The 26,548-nt window shown below is 37.2% G+C and overlaps 1 protein-coding gene across 1 annotated transcript in view; it reads left to right on the forward strand.

Annotated features, from left to right (window-relative positions):
• The window catches only part of MACROD2 (mono-ADP ribosylhydrolase 2), a 2,133,612-nt gene that overhangs the window by 2,100,323 nt on the left and 6,741 nt on the right, over positions 1 to 26,548 (forward strand). The window contains exons 17-18 of the mRNA XM_045832893.1: positions 21,212 to 21,289; positions 24,753 to 24,818. Of these exons, the coding sequence (XP_045688849.1) occupies positions 21,212 to 21,289; positions 24,753 to 24,811 (137 nt within the window). The 3' untranslated portion in view covers positions 24,812 to 24,818. The remainder of the gene's footprint in view (positions 1 to 21,211; positions 21,290 to 24,752; positions 24,819 to 26,548) is intronic.

The raw sequence follows: 26,548 nt of genomic DNA on the forward strand, positions 1-26,548 counted from the left end.
TCTAAGATCAAGGTGCTGGCCAATTTGGTTTCTGGTGGGGACTCTCTTCCTCGCCAATACATGACTTCCCTCACTGTATTCTCACATAGCAGAAGGAGAGAGATCTCTCTTTTCTTCTCATCTTATAAGGCCATGGACCTACCAGATTAGAGCCTCATCATTGTGAACTCATTTAACCTAATCACCTCCATGAAGATCCTATCATTATGTGACCTAAATATAATTACATTGGGGTTTAGGGTCCCAACATACGAATTTTTGGAGGACACAAATATTCAATCTATAACATGAAGTCTGATCAGAACTATTTTTGATAGATTTACCTGAAACTAGCTGATGACAAAAGGCCAGGGGTGTGTAGCACCCATAGGAAATACCCAGTTACTCAAATCAAAGAAGTTTAGGCACCTGGTCTTGGCTTTAAGATGCTGGTGTGAAGTCAGATTTCAAATCTTGCTCTACTCCAGGCACAACAATATGAAAATAGATAGGCAAAACAACAAATGAAGAATAAAAACCAGTAATTAGACAAAAGAACCAGCTGCTGGCTAGCAAAAGACACAGAAAGAAAGACACATTTCTAGAAATGCAGAAGGCATGAGCCTGGTGTTGCCCCAACCTACCCCTTAAAACCACCAGGCTCAGAATTAATCCTGAATAAAATTTTATTCATAGTAGCTACCATTTACCTGCCTAACTGGGAAAGGAGCAGCCAGAGAATTTCTGCAAGTACATGAAGTTAGGCATGAACACCTTTTATTCTACCTTCCCCAAAGATGAAGGAAAATCCTCTGTAATTCTCCATTTTTCTATCTCCTGCTGGGAGGAAAATGGGAGAGCAAAACTCAGATCAATAACAAATGCCTAGAATTAATTACCTCTAGCAAAACACAGGCATTTCACCAAATAAAAAACAAAAGAGGAAATAAATAAGGGAAGATCTTTGAAGTGAGCAAGAAGCAGATGAGGAAGTACTTGAAAGGCCTAGGTGGAGCATCCATGAAGAAGGAGCCCTGTTTCCTCTGAAGAATCTATATAAAGTTTGTAGAGGATTTATTATCATTTTTTGATTTGGTAGGCTAAGAGAGAAACAGCAAAAGAGAACAGGGAACCTCCCAGGATGACTTTCTTGCTCTTGGAAAGAAAGTTCTAGGTCTCCTGATGAGTTGAAAAAACTATCTAAACCCCACTGATGGCCTTCCACTGTGACAGGCAACACTGCAGACAAAGTGCTGTGAACCAGGGCTGAGCATGGGACATGCCCAGTAAGAAATTTACCACAATTAATGTAGTTAAAGTTCTGGCTACTTTACCCCTCCCAAAGGAAACTCCCAAAAGAAAACAGTTTCCCAAGGTGGCTCCTGGAGGACCAACATGCCACACATACTGTGAGGAGTCGCTTGCTGACATGTGCCATGCAAGCACATGGAAGCCATAAGTGAGAGACAGAGAGAGAACATGGGAAGGAAGGAAGCATGCGAATCAGCAAAGGAAAGGTAAAGGATTTATTATGGAAGAAAACATAATCTGAGAATAAGATTTAAATCTTCTATGACTACTGTAGAAAATTTGTAAAGAACATTAAAGAGTTTAAAGATAAGTTAGTAAAATGGCATAGTTCATTCATATTGGTAAGAACCAAAAAGATAACTTTTTAATCATTAGAGATACACATTAACTATGTACAGCAAAGACCAAATTTACTGAAAAATAAAAAGGGCCTTGAGATTATCACAGTGAAGAAGAACACAGAAAGTCTAAAACAATTAGAGGAAATGTAATTTATATGGAAGAAAGAACAAATAAACTGTCCTATGTGAGAAGAATTGATGTTCCTGAAATTTAGAAATCACATATAGGAAGGAAAATTCCCTATGATGAAGGGAAAATTTAATTGTTCCAAAAATCAATAGCTAAGTCTCGCCCTGAAAATACATCTTTAATAAGCTAATATATTTGAAAAAAGAAGGAATGTTATAGCTATCTTGGCACCTAGAAGCCATTTTAAAAATTATCTAAAACTGGGAAACTTCCAGCTAAGATGGAGGCATAGGTAGAAACACTCTGCTTCCTCTCACTACCAAAAAAAGGATAACAACCAATGTAAAAACATAAAAACAACCAACTGCCAGAAAATCAAACCACAGGGAATTCCTACAACCAAGGAGTTAAAGAAACATTCACCCAGACTGGTAGGAGGGGCAGAGACAAGCACCTGGGGTGGGGAGGACATGCTGCAAGGCAGCAGTGTGGGTGAGGAGGAGGGGCCTGGTGGACTGGGTGGTCCCACATTAATGTGAGGATAAGCCAGGAGGAACAACTAGGGATCAAGACAGATCCTGAAACCCAGAGTTTCAGCATGGAAAACTAAAGACTCAAATCCTCTGGCTGTAAAATCCGTGGGGGTTGTGAAGGCAAGAGAAATTGGCAGTCTCACAGGAGAATCTGTTGGAGAGGATCACAAGGTCCTAGAACAAACATAAAACCACTCACCTGGGAATCAGCACCTGAGAGGGCACAATCCACTTGTGGGTAGCGAAGGAAGTGGCAAAAAGTGGGGTGAGAGCCCAGCAAGCAGCATTGTTCCATCTCTAACCCCTCCCCCACCACAGACAGTGCCACAGTGCAACATGGTAGGTTGCCCTGCCCTGGTGAGTACCCTTACAATGTAACAAGTATGCATAAACAAAGAAATATGGCACAAATGAAAGAACAAATCAAAACTCAAGGAAAAGAATTAGTCAAGGAGGAGATAGCCAACCCATCACATGCAGAGTTCAAAACACTGGTAATCAGGATGTTCACATTATTGAGTTCAGTCACAAAATGAAGGACGAAATGAAGGCTATGCAAAGTGAAATAAAGGAAAATATACAGGGAACCAACAGCAAAAGGAAGGGAATTGGGACTCAAATCAATGCTTTGGAATAGAAGAAGAAATAAATATACAATCTGAACAGAATGAAGAAACAAGAATTCAAAAAATAAAGAGAGGTGAGGATCCTCTATGACAACTTTAAACTCTCCAATATTCTAATCACAGGGGTGCCAGAAAGGGAAGGGGAGGAGCAAGAAATTGAAAACTTATTTGAACAAATAATGAAGGAAAACTTCCCCAGTCTGGTGGAGGAAATAGAATTCCAGGAAGTCCAAGAAGCTCATAGCGTCCCCAAAAAATTGGATTCAAGAAGAAACACACCAAGGCCCATCATCATTAAGCTACCCAAGATTAAAGATAAGGAGAGAGTCTTAAAAGCAGAAAGAGGAAAGGAGAACATTACCTACAAAGGAGTGCCCCTAAGACTATCAGCTGGTATCTCTAAAGAAACTTTACAGGCAAGAAGGGGCTGGGAAGAAGTATTCGAAGTCCTGAAAGTCAAGGACCAACATCCAAGATTACTCTATCCAGCAAAGCTATCATTTAGAATGGAAGGGCAGATAAAGTGCTTCCTAGATAAAGTCAAGTTAAAGGACTTTATCATCACCCAGCCCTTATTAAATGAAATATTAAAAGAACTTATCTAAGAAACAGAAAAAGATAAAAAACTATGAACAGTAAAATGACAACAAATTCACAACTATCAGCAACTGAACCTAAAAGACAAAAACAAACTAAGCACACAACCAGAACCAAAACAGAATCACAGAAATGGAGATCCCATGGAGGGTTATCAGTGGGAAGGGGGAGGGAGAGAATGGAAGAAATGGTACAGGGAATAAGAATCATAAATGGTAGGTATAAAACAGACAGGGGGAGGTTAAGAATAATATAGGAAATGAAGAAGCCAAAGAACTTATATGTACAACCCATGGACATGAACTAAGGGACAGAGGGAATGCTGAAGGGTGGGGGTGGAATAAAGGGGAGGAAAAAAATTGGGACAACTGTGACGGCATAATGAATAAAATATACTTTAAAAAATATCTAAAACTTTTAAAAGGAAGCATAATCAAATTTATTTAGTGTGTGTTGAAGAGAATCAAGACATGATATTTCAGGAGAAAATAAATGTTAACAGATAGAGTTAATTTTCTTAATTTATAAAGAATATATAAAAGTCAATAAAGACAAAATCAACAACTAAATAGAAAAATTGGTAAAATATCAAAACAAATGACAAAAAAGAGGGATGAAGAAAGGGAGGGCGAGAGAAGGGAATGAAAGGGGGAAGGGAGAAAGGAAAAGGGAAATGAAAGGGAAAAGGAAGAACAGGAGAGGAAGAATCTGCACAGTTACATGGCTAAAGGGTGAAAATAAAAATGCCTTTGAAATGCAGGACCCTGGGTTAAAAGCATGTGATTTAATTTAAGCAGAGTGGTTAAAGAATTTAAGCACTAGCTTTTGACCAAAAAAAAAAATCATTCTTTAACCCTTGTAATTAAAACCACCTATTTCCAACCAAAAACATAAAGACTGAAAGAAAAATATCTTAGGAAAATTTACATATGGAACTTGATTTTTTTATGGAATACTTTGGACCAACTTACCTTTAGCAAGTTGGAATGAATGTCTTAACTTAGCAAATTGGAATGTTCCAAAGCCAGAAAAAGAGAAATGTGTAATATTTTATTTTTGATACATATTTGTTCTTTGTCTAGAATGCAACAAGGCTAATTATGGGCAAAAAGTAATAAAAGAAAAATACTCCTAAACAACAATGCTTTCTTCTTTGAGATTTAATCCCCCTAAGCCAGACCTCTATTTCATTCATTTCTTTTAATTAAGCTTCATGCATAGCAGGGACTCAACATAAATAATGGCTGGATAAATGAAAGAATGAATGATACCAGAGAGGAAAGAAATGTGATAAATTTTTAAAAGATACGATGAGGTGATTCAACTAAGTTTAAATTTGTGTGCTAAATTCTAAAGATACTCAGAAATGGATATTTACTTTCTCTCAGCCAATAAATATTAATCAAGCATTTACTACAATCAGTCATTATTTCTTTTGATCCTCATATGTTATGAGGGAGATATCACTACCTCCATCCATAAGTAAAAATACTGAGACTGTGGATGTGAGCAGGACTTGCCCAAGGTCACACAAACAGAAATCCAGAGCTTAGATTTGAAACCAGCTTTGCCCAGCTGCAAAGAGCTCAATCCATCCCCTGTCACTGGTAGTGACACTTCTGAGAAAGGTGGCCATAACTGGGCATTCCAGAGGTTCAGATTCTATCCTGGGTAATAGGAAAGGGAATTACAAAAACAAAACAAAGGCATATCAGTGGAGAAAAGGAACCTAGAGAGGCGGGACTTGTGATTGTTGTGTGGCATTTTTTGAAGGAGGATGAGTGATCGAGTTTGTTAAATACTGCCTGATTAAATATTGCCTCCTTTCACTTCAGATGAATTTTCCCAAGAGTAGGAGTTTACCCCCTGGACCCTTATGTATTGTTATAAAATACATGGATATGAAACCTGTATGCCACTGAAGCAGCTATATAAATAGATAAGCCCATGCCATTACCAAGGACTGGAATTTTCTTTTTGAGATTAAATATAATGAGTTTATAGACTTTGCAACCACATCATTTAAAAGAGTGACTTTTAAGATAATTTTAGATAGTTTTGGTGACTTGACTATAAAGAGCAGTTTGTGGAGAAATATTACAATACAGTATAACAAAACAACTCAACTTCTTTTCAAGCCCTGTATTTTCAGTGACATTCCGTTCTTCCTCCATAAATTGGTCTTTGATCTTTTTTCACTTAGTTGCACATGGATTCTATACCTAGAAAGTGAACTTGGCAGGCTAAGGTAAAGTGAGCTCTAATTGGGCTCATCTCTCCTAACAATCAGTATGTAAAAAAAGAACACAAATTTATGTCTATGCATGTGGAATAATAGCCTCTTTCCAAATGAGCTTGTAAGTTAAATGTATGTCACAAATACCCCAAATTCTGAGACCAATTATCTTCCATTTCAGTACAATTATAAAATCAGCAGCATTTAGCCTGTGAAGAGACTTCTCATCTCTGTATATGTTAATTTGGTATTTCTCAAAATTTCATACATGCACCATCTATAGGTCTTTTTTAATCTTTAAAACAATTCTGAGATTACATTTTCATTTTTAATTGTTGTTCCAATAGAGTTGTCTCCATTTTCCTGTCACCAATGCCCCCCCACACCATCCATCCCCACCTCCTACCCTCAATCCTACCCACCTTTGGCTTTGTCCATGGGTCCTTTATACATGTTCCTTGATGACCCTCCCCATTTTTACTTCCTTTAGCCCCCACCCCATCCCTTCTGGTTACTATCAGTTTGTTCTGTATCTCAATGTCTCTGATTATATTTTGCTTGTTTGTTTTGTTAATTAGATTCCACTTATGGGTGAGATCAGATGGTATTTGTCTTTCACTACCTGGCTTATTTCACTTAGCATAATGCTTTCCAGATCCATCCATGCTGTTGCACAGGGTAGAAGCTCATTTTTTCTTTCTGCTGTGTAGTACTCCACTATGTAAATGTGTCAAGATTTTTTCATTCACTTATTTATTGATGGGAACTTAGGTTTCTTCCAACACTTGTCTATTGTGCTGCTATGAACATTGGAGGGCATAGATTCTTTTGAATTGAAGTTTCAGGATTTTTAGGGTATAATCCCAGCAGTAGAATTGCCAGGTTAAAAGGCAGATCCATTTTTAGTTTCCTGAGGAAATTCCATACTGTTTTCCACAGTGGCTGCACCAGTCTGCATTCCCACCAACAGTGTACTAGGGTTCTCTTCTTCACATTCTCACCAGCACTTGTTGTTTGTCAATTTGTTTATAATGGCCATTCTGACCAGTGTGAAGTGGTATCTCACTGTGGTTTTAATTTGTATCACTCTGACAGCTAGTGATGCTGAGCATCCTTTATATGTCTGTGGGCCCTCTGTATATCCTCCTTGGAGAAGTGTGTGTTCAGGTCCTTTGCCCATTTTTAATTGGGTTGTTTGTCTTCCTGGAGTGGAGTTGTGAGAATTCTTTATATATTTTAGAGACTAAACCCTTGTCTCAAGTATTATTTGCTAATATATTTTCCCATAGAGCTGGTTCCCTTTTCATTTTGCTGATGTTTTCTTTAGCAGTGCAGAAACCTTTTATATTAATGAAGTCTCATTTGTTTATTCTTTCTTATATGTCCCTTGTTCTAGAGGACATATCAATGAAAATGTGGCTGCATGGAATATCTGAGATTTTCTTGCCTATATTTTCCTCTAGGACTTCATGATGTCATGACTAATATTTAAGTCTTTTATCTACCTTGAGTTTATTTTTGTGTATGGTGTATGTTGGTGATCAAGTTTCTTTTTTTTACATGTAGCTGTACATATCTCCGAACACCATTTGCTGAAGAGGCTATTTTTACTCTATTTTATGCATCTTCCCCCTTTGTCGAATATTAACTGGCCATAGAGACTTAGGTTATTTCTGGGCTCTCTATTCTGTTCCATTGATCTATGTGTTCTTATGCCAATACCAGACTATTTTTTATTATCATGGCCTTGTAATATAGTTTGATGCCAGGTAGGGTGATCCCTCCTACTTTGTTCTTCTTTCTCAAAATTGCTATGGTTATTCAGGGTCACTTATGGCTCCATATAAATTTTTGAAATGTTTGTTTTTTATCTGTGAAATGTGTCATAGTTTTTTAATAGGGATTGTATTGAATCTATAAATGGCATTGGATTGTTTGGACAGTTTGATGATGTTAATTCTTCCAATCCATGAACATAGTATATGCTTCCATTTATTTGTGTCTTCCTTAATTTCTTTCTTCAGTGTTGTGTAGTTTTCTGAGTACAGGTATTTTACCTCCTTGGTTAGGTTTATTCCTAGGTACTTTATTTTTCTTGTTGCTATAGAAAATGAGACTTTTTCTTTAATTTCTGTTTCTGATATTTCATTGTTGGTGTGCAAAAATGTCTTCAATTTTTGAATGTTGACTTTGTATCCTGCTGTTTTACAAAATTCACTTATTAGGTCGAGCAGTTTTTTGGTGGAGTCTATAGGATTTTCTATGTACACTATCATGTCATCTGCAAACAGTGACAGTTTTGTTTCCTCTTTTCCAACTTGGATGCCTTTTATTTCTTTTTCTTGTCTGATTGCTGTGGCAAGGGCTTCTAATACTATGTTGATTAGGAGTGGTAGAAGCAGGCACCCTTATCTTGTTCCTGATCTCAGTGGGAAAACTTTTAGTTTTTGCCCATTGAGTATGATGTTGGCTGTAGGTCTCTCGTATATGGTCTTTGTTACGTTAGGTATGCTCCCTGTACTCCCACTTTCTGAATGTTTTTTATCATAAATGGGTGCTGTACCTTATCAAATGCTTTTTCTGCATCTATTGATATGATCATGTGATTTTTGTCTTTCCTTTTGTTTATGTGATGTATTACATTTATTAATTTGCAAAGATTATGCCATCCTTGGCATCCCTGGGACGAATCCCACTTGATCACAATAAATGATTTTTTAATGCATTGCTGGATGCAGCTTGCCAATATTTTGTTGAGGATTTTAGTATCTATGTTCACCAGAGATAATGGCCTATAGTTTCCTACTTTGTTGTGTCTTTATGTGATTTTGGCCTTAGGATGATTCTGGCTTCAAAAAAAGAGTTTAGGAGTCTTTCCTCTGCTTGAATTTTTTGGAATAGTCTGTGAAGGATAAGGGTTAGCTCTTCCTTAAATGTTTTGTAAAATTCTTCTGTGAAACTGTACAGTTCAGGGCTCCTGTGTGCCAGGAACTTTTTGATTACAGCTTTGATTTCACCAGCTGTTATCAGTCTGTTCAGTCTTTCTGTTTCTTCATTCAGTTTTGGAAGATTATATGTTTCTAGAAATTTGTCCATTTCACCTAGGTTTTCAAATTTATTGGCATATAGTTTTTCGTAGTAATTTCTTACAGTCCTTTGTATTTCTGTGGTGTCAGTTGTAATATCTCCTATTTCATTTCTGGTGTTATTTATTTGGGTCTTCTCTCTTTTTCTTTTGATGAGTCTGCCTGAAGGCTTGTTCATTTTTTTTGTCTTTTCAAAGAACCAGCTCCTGGATTTATTGATCTTTTGAATTGTTCTTTTAGTCTCTGTGTCATTTAATTTTGCTCTAATCTTGTTTATTTCCTTCCTTCTAGTTGCTCTAGGCTCTGTTTGCTGTTGTTCCTCCAGTTCTTGTAGATGAAGGGTTAGGTTGTTTATTTTAAATGTTTCTATCTTTTTTAGGTAGGCCTGTATTTCTATGAACATCCCTCTCAGGACTGACTTCACTATGTTCCATATGTTGTGGACTACTGTGAGTTCATTTGCATTTGTCTCCAGAAACTTTTTATTTCTTCCTTTATCTCATTATTAATCCATTCATTGTTTAATAGCATGGTATTCAATCTCCATGGATTTGAGCATTTTTGAGCTTTTCCCTTGAGGTTGATTTCTAGTTACAGGCCCTTATAGTCTGAGAAAATGCTTGATATGATTTCGGTTTTCTCAAATTTGTTGAGGCTTGTTTTTTGTCTTATCATGTTATCTATCTTTGAGAATGTTCCATGTGCATTTGAAATTAATGTGTATTTTGCTTCTTTGGGATGAAAGTTTATATATATATGTATACACACACACATATATAAATCATATATAAAATCAGTTAAGTTCTAGAACATTGTTCAGTGCTTCAATATCCTTGTTATTTTGTTTTGAAGATCTATCCATTTTTGACAGTGGGGTGTTAATATCTCCTAGTATAAATGTGTTGCTGTCTATATCTTTCTTGAAGTCCTCCAAGATTTTCCATATATATTTGTGTACTCCTACATTGGGTGCATATATGTTTATAATGTTTATGTCTTCTTGATGGAGTCTTCTCTTGAGTATTTTGCAGTGTCCTCTGTGTCTCTTTTTATTGCCTTTATTGTGAAGTGTATTTTGTCTGATATAGGTATTGCTACCCAAGCTCTTTTTCTTGTCCACTTGCTTGGAATATTTTTTCCCAACCCTTCACTTTCAGCTTGTGTAGGTCTTTTGTTCTGAGGTGAGTCTCTTGTAAGCAGCATTGTGTGGGTCATGTTTTGTTATCCATTCAGCTACCTTCTGTCTTTTGATTGGAGCATTTAATCCATTAACATTTAAGATTATTATTGATAGGTACTTATTCATTTTCCTCCTTTGTACCTGTGTTCCTCTCTCTCTCTCTCTCACTCACTCACTCTTTTTCTTCCTCTTCTTATAGCAGTCCCTTTAGCATGTCTTACAGCACTGATTTGGTGGAGATGTATTCTTTCAGCCTTCTTTTGTCTTGGAAAATCCTCCATTCACCTTCCATTTTTATTGAGAACCTTTCTGGGTAGAGTAGTCTTGGTTCCAGGACTTTGCTTTTTATTACTTGGAATATTCCTTGCCATTTCCTTCTGTCTTGTAGTGTTTCTATTGAGAAATCAGCTGCTAGCCTTATTGGAGTTCCTTTGTATGTTACTTCTTATTTCTCCCTTGCTGCTATTAAGATTCTCTTTGTCTTTAAAACTTGGCATTTTAATTATGGTGTGCCTTGGAGTAGGCCTCTTTGGATTCACCTTGATTGGAACCCTCTGTGCTTCCTGAACTTGTGTGATTTTTCCCCTCTCTAGGTTTGGGAAATTTCCTGTCATTATTCTTTCAAACAAAGTTTCTATCCCTTGTTCCTTTTCTTCTCCTTCTGGTATTCCTATGATTCAAAAGTTGTGGCATTTCATGTTGGCTTACAGTTCCCTTAAGCTATCTTCATTTTTTTTTATTCTTTTTTCATGCAGCTGATCTGCCTGGTTATTTCTTTCTACCTTGTCTTCCATCTCAATAATTTAGTCATCTGCTTCTTCCAGGCTGCTTGTGTATTCCTTCTAGTGTATATTTTCATTTCAGATATTGCATTCTTCATTTCTTCTTGGTTCTTGTTTATAGTTTCTATTTTTTTCATACTGTTGTAGTTCTTGCTCAGTTCCTTGTAGTTGTCAGTGAGTTCCTTGAGCACCTTTATAATCATTCTTTTGAATTCTACATCTGATAGTTTGCCTCCATTTTATGTGACTCTTTTTGTTTGTTTCTGTGATTCTGGATGCTCTGCTTTGTCAGCTGTCTTCATAGTGTGAACTCTGTGGTAGGAATTTTGTGGGACTCAGGGCTGTAGCCTCTTTTCTCTCCTTGTCTGAATGTTCTAGGGTTGCCCTTTCTTCTGTTTGAGTGGGCTCTATTATTGTACTTTGGCTTTACCTGTTGGTGGCCCCTTTGTTGGTGGGTTCTCTGCTCCAGCAGGTTAACTGGTATTCACAACTCCCACTTTGTTTTGTTTGCTCTTCAAAGTGAAATTTGTCTCAGCTTTTAGAGTTTACCTTCTGACTTCTTTCTTAATTTGTTTCCATTTTTTTCATAACTCCAGGTCTTATTGTCTTACACTTGGAAAAAAAGTCTCATGCTGACTTTAAACCTGCAAAGTATGTTTTGCTGGTCTTCCGTATGCTGAAGGCTGAGAGGGGCTGGGCTCCATTTTTTTCTTTCCTATGGTTCCACAAGGAAGGGGACTCAGTCTAGGCTACAACAATCACAGGTGCCCAGCTTTCAGCCCATGCCCTCAGTTCACTGTGCAGCCAGCACTGTCCACTCTGGGCATATGTGCCAGCCAGGCACATATAATCCATCTCATCATGTAACCTTTTGAGTGGGAGCAAATCACACCTCTCCTCCTTCCTCTTTGTTGGCCTGGGTGTGCACACATGTATGAAATCCTTCAGGGGTGCTCTGTTCCCCTACTGAAAGAAGTCTCTCTGGGCACTGCTACCTCTCCAAGCCCCTGCCATCTCCTTTGATCAATCTGTGAGGTGACTTGAATGGGAGCAAATTGCACCCCCATTTCCCACTTTGCTTGCCCAGCCACCATGCATGCCAAGTCCTTGCACGGTGGCTTAGATCCTCTTTTGAGGGAGGTTCCCTTGAGTACAGTGGCTCTTCCTAACACATGCCCAGCTTTCCACACAGACCAACTCTGACCAGTCTAGGGTCTATCCTGGTTATGGCCAGTCATGGCCCATCTCTTCTCTCATATCCAGGTGTCACCCAGCTCCCCAATTTCTCTGGTACAGTCCCAGCCAGTGACCACCAGTCCAGCCAGGGTACACCACTGGCACTGTGTCTTTTTATCCCCTCAGTTACTTACTGCCTTTTTATCCCCTCAGTGATTTTATATATCCATGTCTATGACTTCCCCACTCTGAAAGGGGAGGGAACCACTGAGCTGCAATCACTAACCCAGCTCTCCTCCAAAGCTCCCGTGACTACTGTGGTCTCCAGGGCAGGGCCCAGGGACCATCCCTTCAACCTACAAAATCCCCTTGCTGTCCATTTTTATGCATCCTCTGCAACCTTTGGCTTCCAAACTTCTTATCAGCTTGGATTCTCTTGGCTGTTCACCCTGTTCTTCAGAAGATCGGCTATGTGTCCCAGTTGGGTACTCAAGCAAGTGGGTTCAGCTCCCTCCTACCTGCCACCATCTTTTCTATTCACCATCTGTAGTTCTAAAGACAATTTAGGTCATGTAAAAATTAACACATTTATTAAAATGTGTTAAAAGGCACAAATCAAGAGTGGAGGTTTGACTGCCTGCCACTACCAACAAGCAAATTCCAGAGGCAGAGCTTGGTGAGAAAGGAAAAAGATTTTCAATGTTGTCCAGTCTGGGAGAATAGCAGACTCTTGTCTCAAAAGCCCATTCCCTCTGGAAACTCAGAAGAAAGCCCACCCCTCAGCCAGACCAAAACCAAAAGCAACATCCAGAATTCCTTTTCCTATTCCAAGTACCATCCTTTAGGAACTACAGGCAGCTGCTGAGCCATTATCTAGCTGGCTTACTTGTTCCTGGTTGCTGTCCACCTTCAGGCTCCTTCCTCAGAATGGTATGTAAGGTCAACGCAACCAATGGCCACATGGCTTCAGAGCCACAAGCTCTCACAAATGCACTGGCCAATATGTTCACCAGGTGGGTAAGAGAATGTCCTTTTCTTCCCTTGGGATTAAATCGGTTTTAAGTATGAGAAGGGTCAGGTGCTTCCTCAACATGCCCAAATGTCCATGTACCCTGGGAGAAACCAATTCCTTCTTTTCCTCAGGCTAGGCTGAAAAGTTTCATACAGCACCTTCACCTGCTGCCATTTCAACCTCTAGGGCACATGTGCCTGCCTTTCCCCAGACCCACCCTCAATCATGTACCAGAAGGAAGTAGGAGGGCTTTTCCCCCTATTTAATTGACTCACTAACCTTGCACGTGCTCAGTATAATGCTTCCTTCTCCCACCATCTTGCCCAGGGGTGGACGATTTGTCACCAGAAGCAGGACAGGCCTGCTTGGAGGTAGAGCGTTCACAAGGCACTAGCTGGTTACCTGGATAACGCAGTCTTGACTACTGCCTCCAGTGGTTCACCATCTCCTCCTGTGTTCCCTCCTTTCCCCCCAAGGTCTAGCCAGGTTATTGGTATCACTATGAGACAAAATTAAGAAGCAATTAAAAATGTATTATCAAGTATTTTAGCTCTGCTCAAATATTGCTACATAAAAAAATATCTTCAATCTCTGGACCTTAGAACATCACCTATTCTTTTGTTCATGGATATGAGGATCAAGCACATCCTCTGGGCTAGGAAAGAGGTCAGGCTGTAAGTTGAGTTCAGGTTTCATCTTCTTTGGATCAACTGTTCTGTAAAGAATGTTCTCCTTGGGATAAAAGGCAGGAGCTCAAGAGGGAAAGCCTCAACTGTAAAGATTCATTTTAAGGTTCTGTTAAACTAACTTCTGCTAATATCCCATTGGCCAAAACAAATTCCACAGACACGCCAGTGTCAAGGGACAATGTAGTGGACTCTATAGGGATAGAAGATAGGAAGAGAGCATTTCTGAACAATTACCTAATTCATTGCATTAATAGTAAAGTTGCAACATAGATATGGCAAAAGTTTTGAAGATGGTTCAAGAATTCTTCTTTAAGTCAACACCACTTTAATTCAATACAATTGAATCCATATAGACCCTGCTGTCTATAGCTGTCATGACACCTATAAAATTCACATTCTGGGAAATAATTGTTTGTAATTCTGTTTGTTGCATTAAATTTATTGTCAATACAAATCAGAAAAGAAAAACTTGAAGATTCTCTAATATCTTTCCATGTTTATGTAATTAAAAATCCAGTTAATTGCATTCCATATACATCTTCCTACCTTTTCTTTTCTTGTTTTCTTTTTAAAGATTTTATTTATTATTTTAGAGAAAGGGGAAAGGAGAGAAAAGGAGAGGGAGAGAAATATCAATGTGTGGTTGCCTCTTGCATGCCCCTCACTGGGGACCTGGCCTGCAACCCAGGCAGGTTCCCTGGCTGGAAATGGAACCAGTGACCTTTGGTTCCCAGGCTGGCGTTCAATGCACTGAGCCACTCCAGCCAGAGTGGTATCTTTTCTTTGTGAGGAGACCTGCTTAATTTATTACATTTTATGTAATGAAATTGATTTACAAAAGAATACAGTAATCAAGACTTTGAGGAGGACAGTTACAGTTGGTAAATTAAAATGAGACTAGTACTGAATGTCCCAGACTCTATTTCAGTATTTTTTAACCTCCTGCTAAGAATCCTAAAAGGCATCTCTTGTTTGTGTTTCAAGTAGCAGCAATGAAAATGGGGGGAGGAACAGGCAAACTAAAATGAATAGGCTGTAGATGCAATTTTTGTTTTGATCACATTCTGTTGTCTATGTGAAATGGACTCATTTCTCTGAGGCACTTAGTTACATTGCTCAGCAGGGGTAAAACCATTAAGATAATACTAGTTCCATACATGTCAGGGTAACAAATGTCTGTCACTCTTCTTTCTCTTTCCCAAAACACCACAGACACACACACACACATGCACACAGAGATACCCCCCCACACACCACAAATACACACATACTTTTATATGCATACAGACATGCACATTCATATTCACATAAGTATGCCACTGCATGCACATAAAGTCATTTATTCATACCATATATACACACATATATGCATGTATCATGCACCCTCATAATTTAAATAAATGAGTAATGTCTACCAAATATACTTAGAGTCTTTGAAGTCTTTGAAGGCAGTTCTAACAAACTATACCTCACTCTTCTCCTAGAATATAGTAGTGTACAGAGAGCTACAACCTTGATTTCTGCTTTTTTCTCTCTGTCACAGATCTCAAACCTGCCATTGCATCTCATACTAATCTGTCCCAATGTAGTGGCACAACCTGAGAGTTCTCATATGACTGTATTGTGTTATAAAATAACTAAGTTGAAAAAACAAAACTTAGGACAGCAACATAAATATTTACTACTCTCTGATTTGCCTTTCAGGTTATACTTTCTTCAACTTCTTCCTTCCTCTCTCACCCAGCTCTTAAAAGTGTTTTGTATGTTGCTTAATTTTCATTGAGCATTGTTTAATTGACTAACTTTCTGACTATTACAAAGAAAGTTACCTTTGATGTCAAAGAAATTCCTCCATAGTAATATCACCAGGGTTATTACCATTGGTTATAATGATTTTGAAAGCAATTTCCTGGAAGAATTATCCACAAGTACTTCTAGATCCTACCATTACAAAAACACAAACCTGAGGAGAAAGTCCAAGAAGTAATGCTTATATAGTGTTAGGCATTAATTTTCATTCTGCAGTCATCATTTCTTATAAAAATAACAATAATGTTACATGTTAACTAGTTCTGATGGTTTCCTAGACAAACAAAAAGTTAGAGCATTTTATAGTCATTTTAATAGTGAAAAAGTCATAGATTTAAATACTATAAGATTTGGTAGAAATGATTCAGAAAATTAAGTGACCAACCAGAATGTCCTCTTTTGTGACATATCTGTGTCTTTTTTTTTTCCTGTTGGTTTCCCTGTGTTTTCAATGTCATTTTGTATATTGATTTTTTAATGTTTTAGTACAAAGTCCTTTGTAAATAACCTATATTGCTGATGTATGCTTACACTGGCTTATTTTGCACACTCTTACTGGTGTTTTGATAAACTAATGATGCTGATTAATGCCTTCCAGATTTCCAGTCTTTCCCTAATGGTTAGTGCTTTGCAATGTGAAGGCCTTTTTTCTGTTACCTTTCACAGTTACTTTTATAATCTATTCAGAATTTATTTGGGGTGTGGTGAAAACTGTTCCTTCAGGGTAGGTTTACTGATTACCAATTTCACTTTTTTCCATGAAATTGTTTTATTATAAATTAAAACTTAAAAGAATTTTTGTTAAGCACAAAAATTTATATTGGATATTTTTTCTTTTGGCACTTTCAAGATGTCATTGCATTGTTTCTGGCTTCCATTATTTTTGGTGTCATCTATAGGTCCTATTGTTACTATTTTTTAAATTAATGGATTTTTGTCCACTAAATAATTTTATATTTTTAAACCTTGATTTTCATCAGTTTTACATAGATTAGCTTCAATGGGGTATGCTCTATATTAATCCTGCTTGTGGATCATAAAACTTTTTAAGCATGATATGACATCTTCTAGTAATTTGGGAAAAATTATCAGCCATTATATTTTAAAATAATGATTTTGCCAGATTACATATAGGTTAGGCCCTATCTTACATGTTTAGTAACTCCTTTTAGTCTTTTTAAAAACTGTACTTTATTGTTTATTTTTCTTTTAACCTAACTTTCAGTTTACTAATTCCTTCTTTGTGTCTAATTGCTGCCAAATCCACCTATTGAATTTTTAACTTCAATTATTTTATATTTTTTGCTTTTAAAATTTACATCTGACTTTTTAATAGTTTCCATTAATCTAGCCAACTTCTTTGCCATGAAAAATTTTCATTTTGGCACTTAATTCTTAAACACATTAATCATTTTAAAGTTGTGTCTGTAATATCTGGATCTCTACTACGTCTCTGTTATCCTATTTTCTTGATTTTAAGTGATTCATTCTGATTCTTTTGAAATGCCAGGTAACTTTTTTTAATGCAGGACACTACACTCTGTGCAAAACACTGTACCGCTAACCTGAGGCTCTGAGTGGTTTAACCTTTTCCCAGAAAGGATTTATTTTTGCTTTTGAAAATCAGGTAAGACAGAGCAGAGAACTGTAACATATTAGAAACTAAATTGATTAGAAGTTGGACTTCAGTTGTTTTTGTTTGTGGAGGAGTTTGGGGTTTTTTTCTTTCTGGTATTTTTTGTTTTTGCCTTGAAGTAGATCAGAGACCTTTATTCTGATTTTCATTATTCATTAAGCAACCTACAAAAGAAACCCAAAAACATTTTCTTTATCTCTGCCCCAAGCAGCAGCAGCTGCATCCAGGCCTAAAATAGAAGGCACCAATAGTAGAAGACCTTGTAGAAAAAAAGCCAGCAGGTAAGATCTCTGCTTATCCTGGCTTAGGTGAAGGTAGAATAGGAAAGTGTATAAGAACAATATTTCAAAGATTCTGTTGTTCAAAGCTGAGACCTGCAAGAGAGAAACTAGCTAAAAGATACAAAACTGCCCAGCTCAGCAATCTGAAGAAACCAAGCTGATGGACTTCACTTTTTTAAAGAGCTGGTCTTTTTCAAATTCACCCTGGCCCCAAAGTCTAACCCTTCAAGAGACTCCATAGAAAATTCAAAGTACTTATCAGGACACCTATTTCTTGGTGGGCCTTGACCTTCAAGTTCTGCCCCTCCCTATTGTTCCACCCCTCCTGATCTCTTAAGACTTCTGGAGGTTCTGATCAACTTCTTGGAACATGTGGAATGTCACATTATTTTGTACCTCTTCAAGAGTGTGCTGCATTGGTGGCTCTCTAGTGCCTTAAAATATTGTCTTGTATAACCTTTCCAGTGTTTCTAGCTATTCTTGGTAAGAGGGTTAGGCTACATCATAGTAGTCCACTTTAGGCAGAAATTCCTTTCTCAATGTGATTTTAATTTCTGTTTCCTTCATTATTAGCAAAGTGAGTCATGTATTCACATGACTACAGGCCATTTTTATTTATTTATTTTTAATGAACAATTGTTAAATTTCTTGCTCAATTTTCTATAAGATTCTTGATCTTTTTCATCTCTATTTTTGGACTTTTTATTTATTAAAGATGTTTACCTTTAAAGATTTATACCTTTTGTCTATGATAAAAGGTATAAATATTTTTTCTCAATTTGTAACCTCTTTTTTATTTTATCTTTTTTAAAGATTTATTTGTTTTTAGAGAGGGGAAGGGAGGGAGGAGAGGGAGTGAAATATCAATGTGTTGCTGCCTCTCAAGTACCCACTACTGGGGACAAGCCCACAACCCAGGCATGTGCCCTGACTAGGAATCAAACCAGCAACCCTTTGGCTCTCAGGCTGGCACTCAATGTACTGAGCCACACCAGCCAGGGCAACCTTTCTGTTTTTAAACATTTGCTTATGGTATTTTTTTATCCAAAATTTGTAATGTTTAGATAACATTAAATAGTTCCATTTTTTGGTTATTTTGTGTTTTGAAGGAAAATTAGCAAAGATTTTCTTCTTTCAGGCTTGGAGAAATCCATTGATGTTTTCTACTATAGTTATGTCTTTAAGGAATATGTTGATGACTAATTAAAAAATTGTTTAATTTCTAGAATTGGTAGAGTGAGAAAGGATAAGATACAGTGTTAAGTCCAGTTGGAACTTTCAAGTCTTCTTTTCCCTTCTTCATCCACAGGAACTAATGGAAAGAACTCATGGACACAATTATTTCATATTGTTCTGGAAGGGTTTGAGAGCCAATGAGTCTCTTTTTTCCTTCCTGTGTTATCTTTTTCCTAACTTCTCTCATATTATCAGTGTCACTTCTATAATGATATCTTTCAAATATGTACACATCTAATGCATTTTTTTCCCTCAGCACTGGGTGCAAAAATCTGTTTCTGTTTGGCATTTCCACTGAAATGACCCAGCACTTCAGACTTCGAATCTAAAATGGCTTTCTTCAACTTCCTCAAATCTGCTTGTTTTATATGTCTTCAAGTACTGTCAGCCCTACCATCCAACCACCCAGGCTCAGAGGTTGTTCACCTTTGAGTTATGCTTCTTGATTTTCAGTAAATCATTACAAGAGTGAAAGTTCTATCTTTGTACGTATTTTCCTTTGAAGAACTTATAAACCATATCTTTCCCATCCTCACTTCATTCTCACTCAAAGGCACACCAAATTGAATATACTGCAGGCTCAGTAAGTACTCATGTAATAAAAATAAATGTAATATCCTGCTTAAAAAATTACAGAAATAACTAAATGAAAATATAAATTTTCAGCATATTATCTGTACAATTATTTTTATTTTTAAATGTATTTCATTGATTATGCTATTACAGTTGTCCCATTTCCCCCCTTCACTCCCCTTCACTCTGTACATCCCCTACTACCTACATTCCCCTCCTTTAGTTCATGTCCATGGGTTGTACATATAAGTTCTTTGACTTACGTTTCCTATACTATTCTGAACCTCCCCCTGTCTATTTTCTACCTACCATTTGTGCTACTTATTCTCTGTAACTTTTCCCCCTCTCTCACCCTCCCACTTTACCATTGATAACCCTCCATGTGATCTCCATTTCTATGATTCTGTTCCTATTTTAGTTGTTTGCTTAGTTTGTTTTTGTTTTTTAGGTTCGGTTGTTAATAGCTGTGAGTTTGTTGTAATTTTACTGTTCATATCTTTTATCTTCTTTTCCTTAGATAAGTCCTTTTAACATTTCATGTAATAAGGGCTGGGTGATGGTGAATTCCTTTAACTTGACCTTATCTGGGAAGCACTTTATCTGCTTTTCCACTCTAAGTGATAGCTTTGCTGGATAGAGCAATCTTGGATATAGGTCCTTGCCTTTCATGAGTTGGAATACTTCTTTCCAAGCACTTCTTGCCTGCAAGGTTTCTTTGAGAAATCACCTGATAGTCTCATGGACATTCCTTTGTAGGTAATGCTCTCCTTTCCTCTTTCTGCTTTTGAGAGTCTCTCCTTATCTTTAATCTTGGGTAATGTAATTATGATGTACCTTGGTGTGTGCTTCCTTGTGTCCCACTCTTTTGGGACTCTCTGAGCTTCTTGGACATCCTGGAAGTCTATTTCCTTTGCCAGATTGGCAAAGTTCTCATTCATTATTTTTTCAAATAAGTTTTCAATTTCTTGCTCTTCCTCTTTTCCTTCTGGCACCCCTATGATTTGGATATTGGAACGTTTAAAGCTGTCCTGGAAGTTCCTAAGCCTCTTCTCATTTTTTTGAATTCTTATTTCTTCATTCTGTTCTGGCTGAATGTTTCTTTTTTTCTTTCTTTCTTCTGTTCCAAATTGTTGACTTGAGTTCCAGTTTCCTTCCTTTCACTGTTAGTTCACTGTACATTTTCCTGTATTTCACTTTTCATAGCCATCACCTTTTCCTCTATTTTGTGACCATATTCAACCAATTCTGTGAGCATCCTGATTTTCAAATCCTCTGGTTCTTCAAGTTGTGAAAACATAATAGCTACTTAACTAAGAAGTAGAGCATATTAACCATCAGGAAAATTTGTCACAATAAAAAAAAATCCTTTACTCCTACATGTAAGGATATAATATAACTTCAGTCAGAGTAAATGGATGACATGCCTTCCAAAGCCATGCAAATAGACACAGTCACAATGGAAATTAACTAAAGACTGGGTTCTCAACAATCCAAAATAGCAGCATCTGAGAGGTCTCCTAGAGAAGCAACTAAGCCATTCACTTGTAGGGGGGGAAAAAAGTCACTGCCGGGAAAATGAATGTTTCTGCTTTGCTTTCAGGCATGCCTAAGGCAAAGTAGGTTTTCTTTTTTCCTCTCTCTTCAAAGGTTAAGCTGCATAAACTCACACATATACAAATTTTCCTAAATTTAAATTGTAGGTTGTTCTGATTAAACCAAGTTTCCCTGCTTTCATGCTACCAGATTTCTAATTTAAAAAAATGTGTATATATGTCTATATGTGATTATCTCACAAATTAGAAAATGTTCAAGATGACAGCACTAAGGTATCCCAGCAACTCAAACCACTATTTCCTCCTTTAACTTTTTCCACAAAAGAAATTGAATCCCAGGAGTATTTTTAAATTTAAGAGAGCAATGGAGGGTGACAGAACAATTGGCAGTCAGACTGTTCTAATTTTTTATTAATCAAGAGACTATCTTCTTTCACTCTTCCAGCTCAAGGTGAGGACATGCCTAGAGTTTCTGTGAAAAGCAAAGGCTCCTGTGACACAGTAAGCTCGACAAGTCTTGATGGTAAGTTTCTAAATACTCTGAGCTCATGCAGCCTACAAATCTGGTACATTTTCTGTATGTAATCTAGGATTAAGGGAGCCATTTATTCTACAAATTAGCATATTCAGTTAGAACAAGGTCAAGTTCAAAAACCATTTTCTCCTGGGAACTAATAAAATTGTCAGCCTTCTTTAAATACTCCAGCTCAGTTTAAAAAACAGCATATGCTTCAGTTTATTCATATCTCATAGAAATGAGGCTGCACTGGGTAATTCTGATGCTAAACTGGACTGCATGAAGTCTAGCTGGTGAACGTTACAGAAATACCACTTACTTCTGCAAAAAAAGTGCTTGTTCAACTGCAACCTCAACCACACTCTGGAGCCTTGGCTTGGCTAAGGTTGTTCTAGGACCTGTATCACTTTACCTGACTGCATCACATCAGATATCTTGGCCCTAAAAACCTTCTGAGTCTTTAAAAGCACCCTAGAAATATATTTAGGAATTTTTTTATTCACTTCTCATTTTGAAGGTGCTTGAAGATTCTGAACTTCAGGAATATGAGCATACCTTGACTCCTGCTAGAAACCCTTTGAAATGTCATTGCTTGCATTGAAAAAAAAACTACTATTTGAGCACACATTATTTAATAAATATTTAATTGCCATTGCCCCCACAAAGCTTAGGAGAACCAGAAGTGATCAGTGATCAACTGTATATATGTATCTTGCTGCTTGAGTTATTTTAGCCAAAAAGGGGTGGGGGGGATTAATTTGAGTTGATAATGACCCTGGTAAAAAAAATCAGCTGCTGGTAGAAGTGACTTGGTGGTTTTACATAGAGTTTCCTATAGTACTGGGTATGCCTGCCTGCTATAGGCCCTTTTTCATGGACTAATTTTTTTACTAATGGGCAAACATTATCTAGGAGAATGATGTTTTTAAATACCAGAGCCATTCATTAAAAGCTACCACACATTAGTCACACTCAGTTGAACAAAACTTGTTCAACCTCATTTTGCCTCCATAGATACAATTCCTAACAAATTTTTACAAAGCATGTTCTGAAGAACACTAACCCCATACAATGCTTATTGAATAAAAAGGAAATAAATGTGAGTAATACTAAGTCCTTATTTGGAAATTCACCATGCATATTACAGGCTCTCAGAAGTCTCAGCTATAAAGGAATTTATTAACATGGTTTTTCACTGGCTGGTGTAGCTCAGTGGATTGAGTGGTGGCCTCTGAACTGAAGGATCATTGGTTCAGTTCCTGGTCAGGGCACATGCCTGGGTTGTGGGCCAGGACCCCAGCTGGGGGTGTGCTAGAGGCAATCAATTAATTTATCTCTCACACATTGATGTTTCTCTCCCTCACTTCCCTTCTTTCTAAGAATAAATAAATACATTATTTTTTTAAAAGCATGGTTTAAAGTTGCTTTTCCTACATGTATTTGATCGTGGAATGCTCTGTATAATAACATGGATAGTAGGTTTTGAAATTAGTGACCCTTGGGTTAGAGGAAGAAACAGAAAATGAATGCTCTACTACACTTTATTCTGCATGGTTCCACACTGAGATGGATGCACTTACAATAACTTTGTAGAGCAGTATTAAAAGTACATGTACAAAGAGGGACCCAAAAAACCCAGAGTTTATAAAAAAATTGTATATTTATTCTTATATTTTTAAACTTGTCATCTTCAAAGTACTCTCCATTTTGATGCAACACACCTATTGAGATGTTTTTCACACTGCTCAAAACAGTTCTTGAACTTGTTAATTTTGATGCCTTTTAGTGCTTCTGCTCTTTTTTGTTTCACCTCTTCCACATCAGCAAAACTTTCCCTTTGAGGACCTTTTTCATTTTGGGAAAGAAAAAAAAGTCACGTTAGGCAAGATTTGGGAAAAGGCATGGGTGTCATGCTGATTTTGGTCAAAAACTGCTGAATACTCAGTGTGGTGTGGGCTGGTTCACTCATAAATCACCCATCAGGAAATGGGCGTGTTAAAAGAATCTTCAAAAAAAATTCACTGAAGCCAAACACAGCCTCTCACAAGAACATCAGCTGGTACACTGATACAGATGGGTTCCTAGAATATGCACCTAGTGGGGAAAGCCTGTACTACAAGGGGCCTACCCTTCAGAAGATAATTCTGTTTTTTTGGCAGTCCCCCTTCACATTATTTTTTCTATATAAGTAGAATTTTCATGTCTGACCAGTTTATAACTGAGTTTAGAATGAGCTCACACATCAGTAGAATTCTAGACTAATATGCAGATGAGATCAAAAAGGCCTGCTTTTAAAACCTTCCTCCTTGAGAAAGAGTTGGGTAGGATGTTGTTCCTTTCAAGCCACTTTGGAGAGTGAAAATTAGCATTTGCTACTATTTTGCTTCAGTAAAGCTTTCATTTTCAAGAAAAAGTTATAAGAAAATACAAGGATTACTTATTCAGAGCTTATGAAAGTATTCTTTTATCACTTGTGTCTGGCCAACTCAAAGGCAGCAAGGAAGCGGGAAATTTTATAGTTAACAAAAAGGAAGGCTCAAAGCATCCTCTGAGTTTCTTGGCATGGAGAAGAAAGTTTGGGCTAAATAGAAGTGGGACATTTTAGGGATTGACTTGGGCCTGATTTGTCCTGTGTTGAAAGCATGGGTCAAAATACAGGGAACCTGGTAGTCACTGCCCACTCTGAGCTAATTTTTGCAGAGGTTGTGGTTTCATTGCCCAGGCTGGTTCCTGCAGAATTTTTAAGTAAGAATTCTATTGTTATATATGCTCTAGCCATTTTCCATTTGTATATCATTTCTCAGTTAATAATATGGGCTTTGATGCTTTAAAAATATCAATCTAATTAAATCAATGGCCCTTGAAATTTCCAAGAGCAGAGCTATGCCTGCTCTTGGCTATTTTTGAACAATGGCAGTAATGATGCATTATATTTGTATGCAAATGTTCACATAGAACAGTAAATTATTACTGCTTTGTGATCTGGTTAGATGTTTTGCTTTTCTATTTCATGGAGCCCATTGACACTGCATACAATGGCAAATTCATAAGGTTTTTTTTGAGTTTCAAAATTGAAAACATAGCAAAACAAAGGGGCCTATTGACATAGTCCTTTCAAAGGGAGCTAAGCAGGTCAATGATCTCTTTTGCTTTGTTTTCTCTTCATTTTCTCATATATCTATTGAGGCCTTTGAATTTACCTAAGGATATACCCAAAAGGTCAACCCCAAAATCTATATGAACTGACAACTTAACTTCTACAATTTAGTAAAGAGGAAATTCTACCCTCCCCATTCCTCTCCAGTAAATATCTACAAGAATTGTCCCAAAATCATAAATTAATGAAAATGAACTGAAAAGAAGTATAAGAAAGAAAACCAAATTTATCATCTCGGAGGCCATTTTAATGTGTTTAAGAGATTTGGTTTTAATAAATATTTAACCTTTGTGTTTTCCTTTCTGATTACAGTTGAAATGAATAGTCAGGTTGACAGTGTAAATGACCCAACAGAGAGTCAGCAAGATTAACTAAGAGGTAAGTTGCTGCTGTAGTGGGGATTTGAATTGACTAAACTGGCCAGAGGAACTGTTTGTAAATGGTGTCTTGGATTTTCCTCAACTCTACCAATTCCCACAACATGCATCAGACTAAACTTTAAAAATCTTTATACCAAATAACAGAGTGTAAGTAGGAAGGATTACCATAGACCCTTGCCAACTTTAAAAGAAAAAGAAAAGCCACAGCATATTCAAATCATGCAGTACTTCGGTTTTCTGAGCTTTGACAGCAAGGAAAAAAATGGTTTTTGATCTATCTCACCACCTGGTCTCCTAGAGTGATTAAATTATCTCAGCGACCCCAAGCTGATTCTGAAGTATTGCTATTCCAGAAGTTACCTGCTGAGTTGTTTTAGTATATCTATTTAAGCATAATAACTAAATCTTTGCCCTGGAGAATGGGTAAAGGCCCTTGAGTGTGTTGAGGCAGAAAGAGGCCTCTTATATCCTAATCTCTCACACCACTACCCGTGGACCTGCATGTCTGCACACCGATTGGTTGAGTTGAATGAGCCTCAGGGAATTCCCAAGGTAAATAAAAGTCTGGGCCAGACCATATTTAGGAGTTTTCCAGACTGACATGCTGAATCTCTTAGCAGAGACTGAAGTATGTCTAGAATGATGAGTGGTCTATAACTCTTTTCCATATCTTGAAGGCTGGTGAGAAGAATTAGAGGAAAGAAGTAAGGCTTGCTATTCCAATTCCTAGCTTAAAATATTTAGCTATAAAAAAAATCCTACAGAATAAATGAATTGTGGGTTGTATACTATAAGACACAAATGTGTTGTACTGTTGCCTCCCAGTTCCTCCCCACACTCCCTGTATCTTCTCTGGGAGGTTCTGCACTCCCCCAGGAGGACATGCTGCCCCAGACTCTGGAGCTCCTGCATCACAGCCAAATGAAGTTTGAGAATGTGTGAAAATACACATCTGTCCTTCCCATCATGATCCTGAACATCTTTTAAAATTGAATATAATACAACTTGCATAATGAATGCATAACATAAGACTGCTAAAACAAGCACATGCAAACAGTCTTATAATCATTTCTTCTTTTTTATTGTTAACCTCTTTCTTGTATTTTAAATATCCTACTACACTGAAAAAATGATATAGTAGAGAAGTTTCCATAAAAAGTAGTGAAGTGAGAGTAAACCTGAAAAATTTAAATACAAGTTCTTCAGTGTAGCCTTACCTTTTGTCCTTTTGTTGGAAAAAACTGTAGACTTCTTACCCAGATTTTTCTTACAGACACTATTATTTTCCTGTGTGATCAATGTTCAGATACAGTACCAGGACAAATCTGTCTTTCTTGGTAAATGTCAAAATATTTTCCTGAACCATAAACAACAATTTATACCTTTACCCAAATGAGTAAGTTGTCAAAACTTGAAGTTCAAAATTAGTTTATGGAAATTCAGTTCCAGCCCCATACAAAATTCTTTGATGACACCAAACTGCTCCTCAAACAATAGTGAATTTTTGAACACAGTTGTCACAAAGAACAGTGTGACCTGAGGAATTTCACTGATACCCACAGAGATATTTACACAGTTGTGGTTGGAGGGGTTATCTGGTAGTTCAACAGGAAGAAAGAGCCTAACCTTTAGTTCTGTGTGTCATACCTTCAAGGAAATTAAAGAACTTTAGTGAAACTCAGTTTGAATTATAAAGGCCCAAGACAAAAATGCTTTGTGTTGTATAAT

This window comes from Phyllostomus hastatus, unplaced genomic scaffold (assembly GCF_019186645.2).
Source record: "Phyllostomus hastatus isolate PE091 unplaced genomic scaffold, TTU_PhHast_1.1 phas_contig_17, whole genome shotgun sequence".
In the NCBI taxonomy this organism is placed as follows: domain Eukaryota; kingdom Metazoa; phylum Chordata; class Mammalia; order Chiroptera; family Phyllostomidae; genus Phyllostomus; species Phyllostomus hastatus.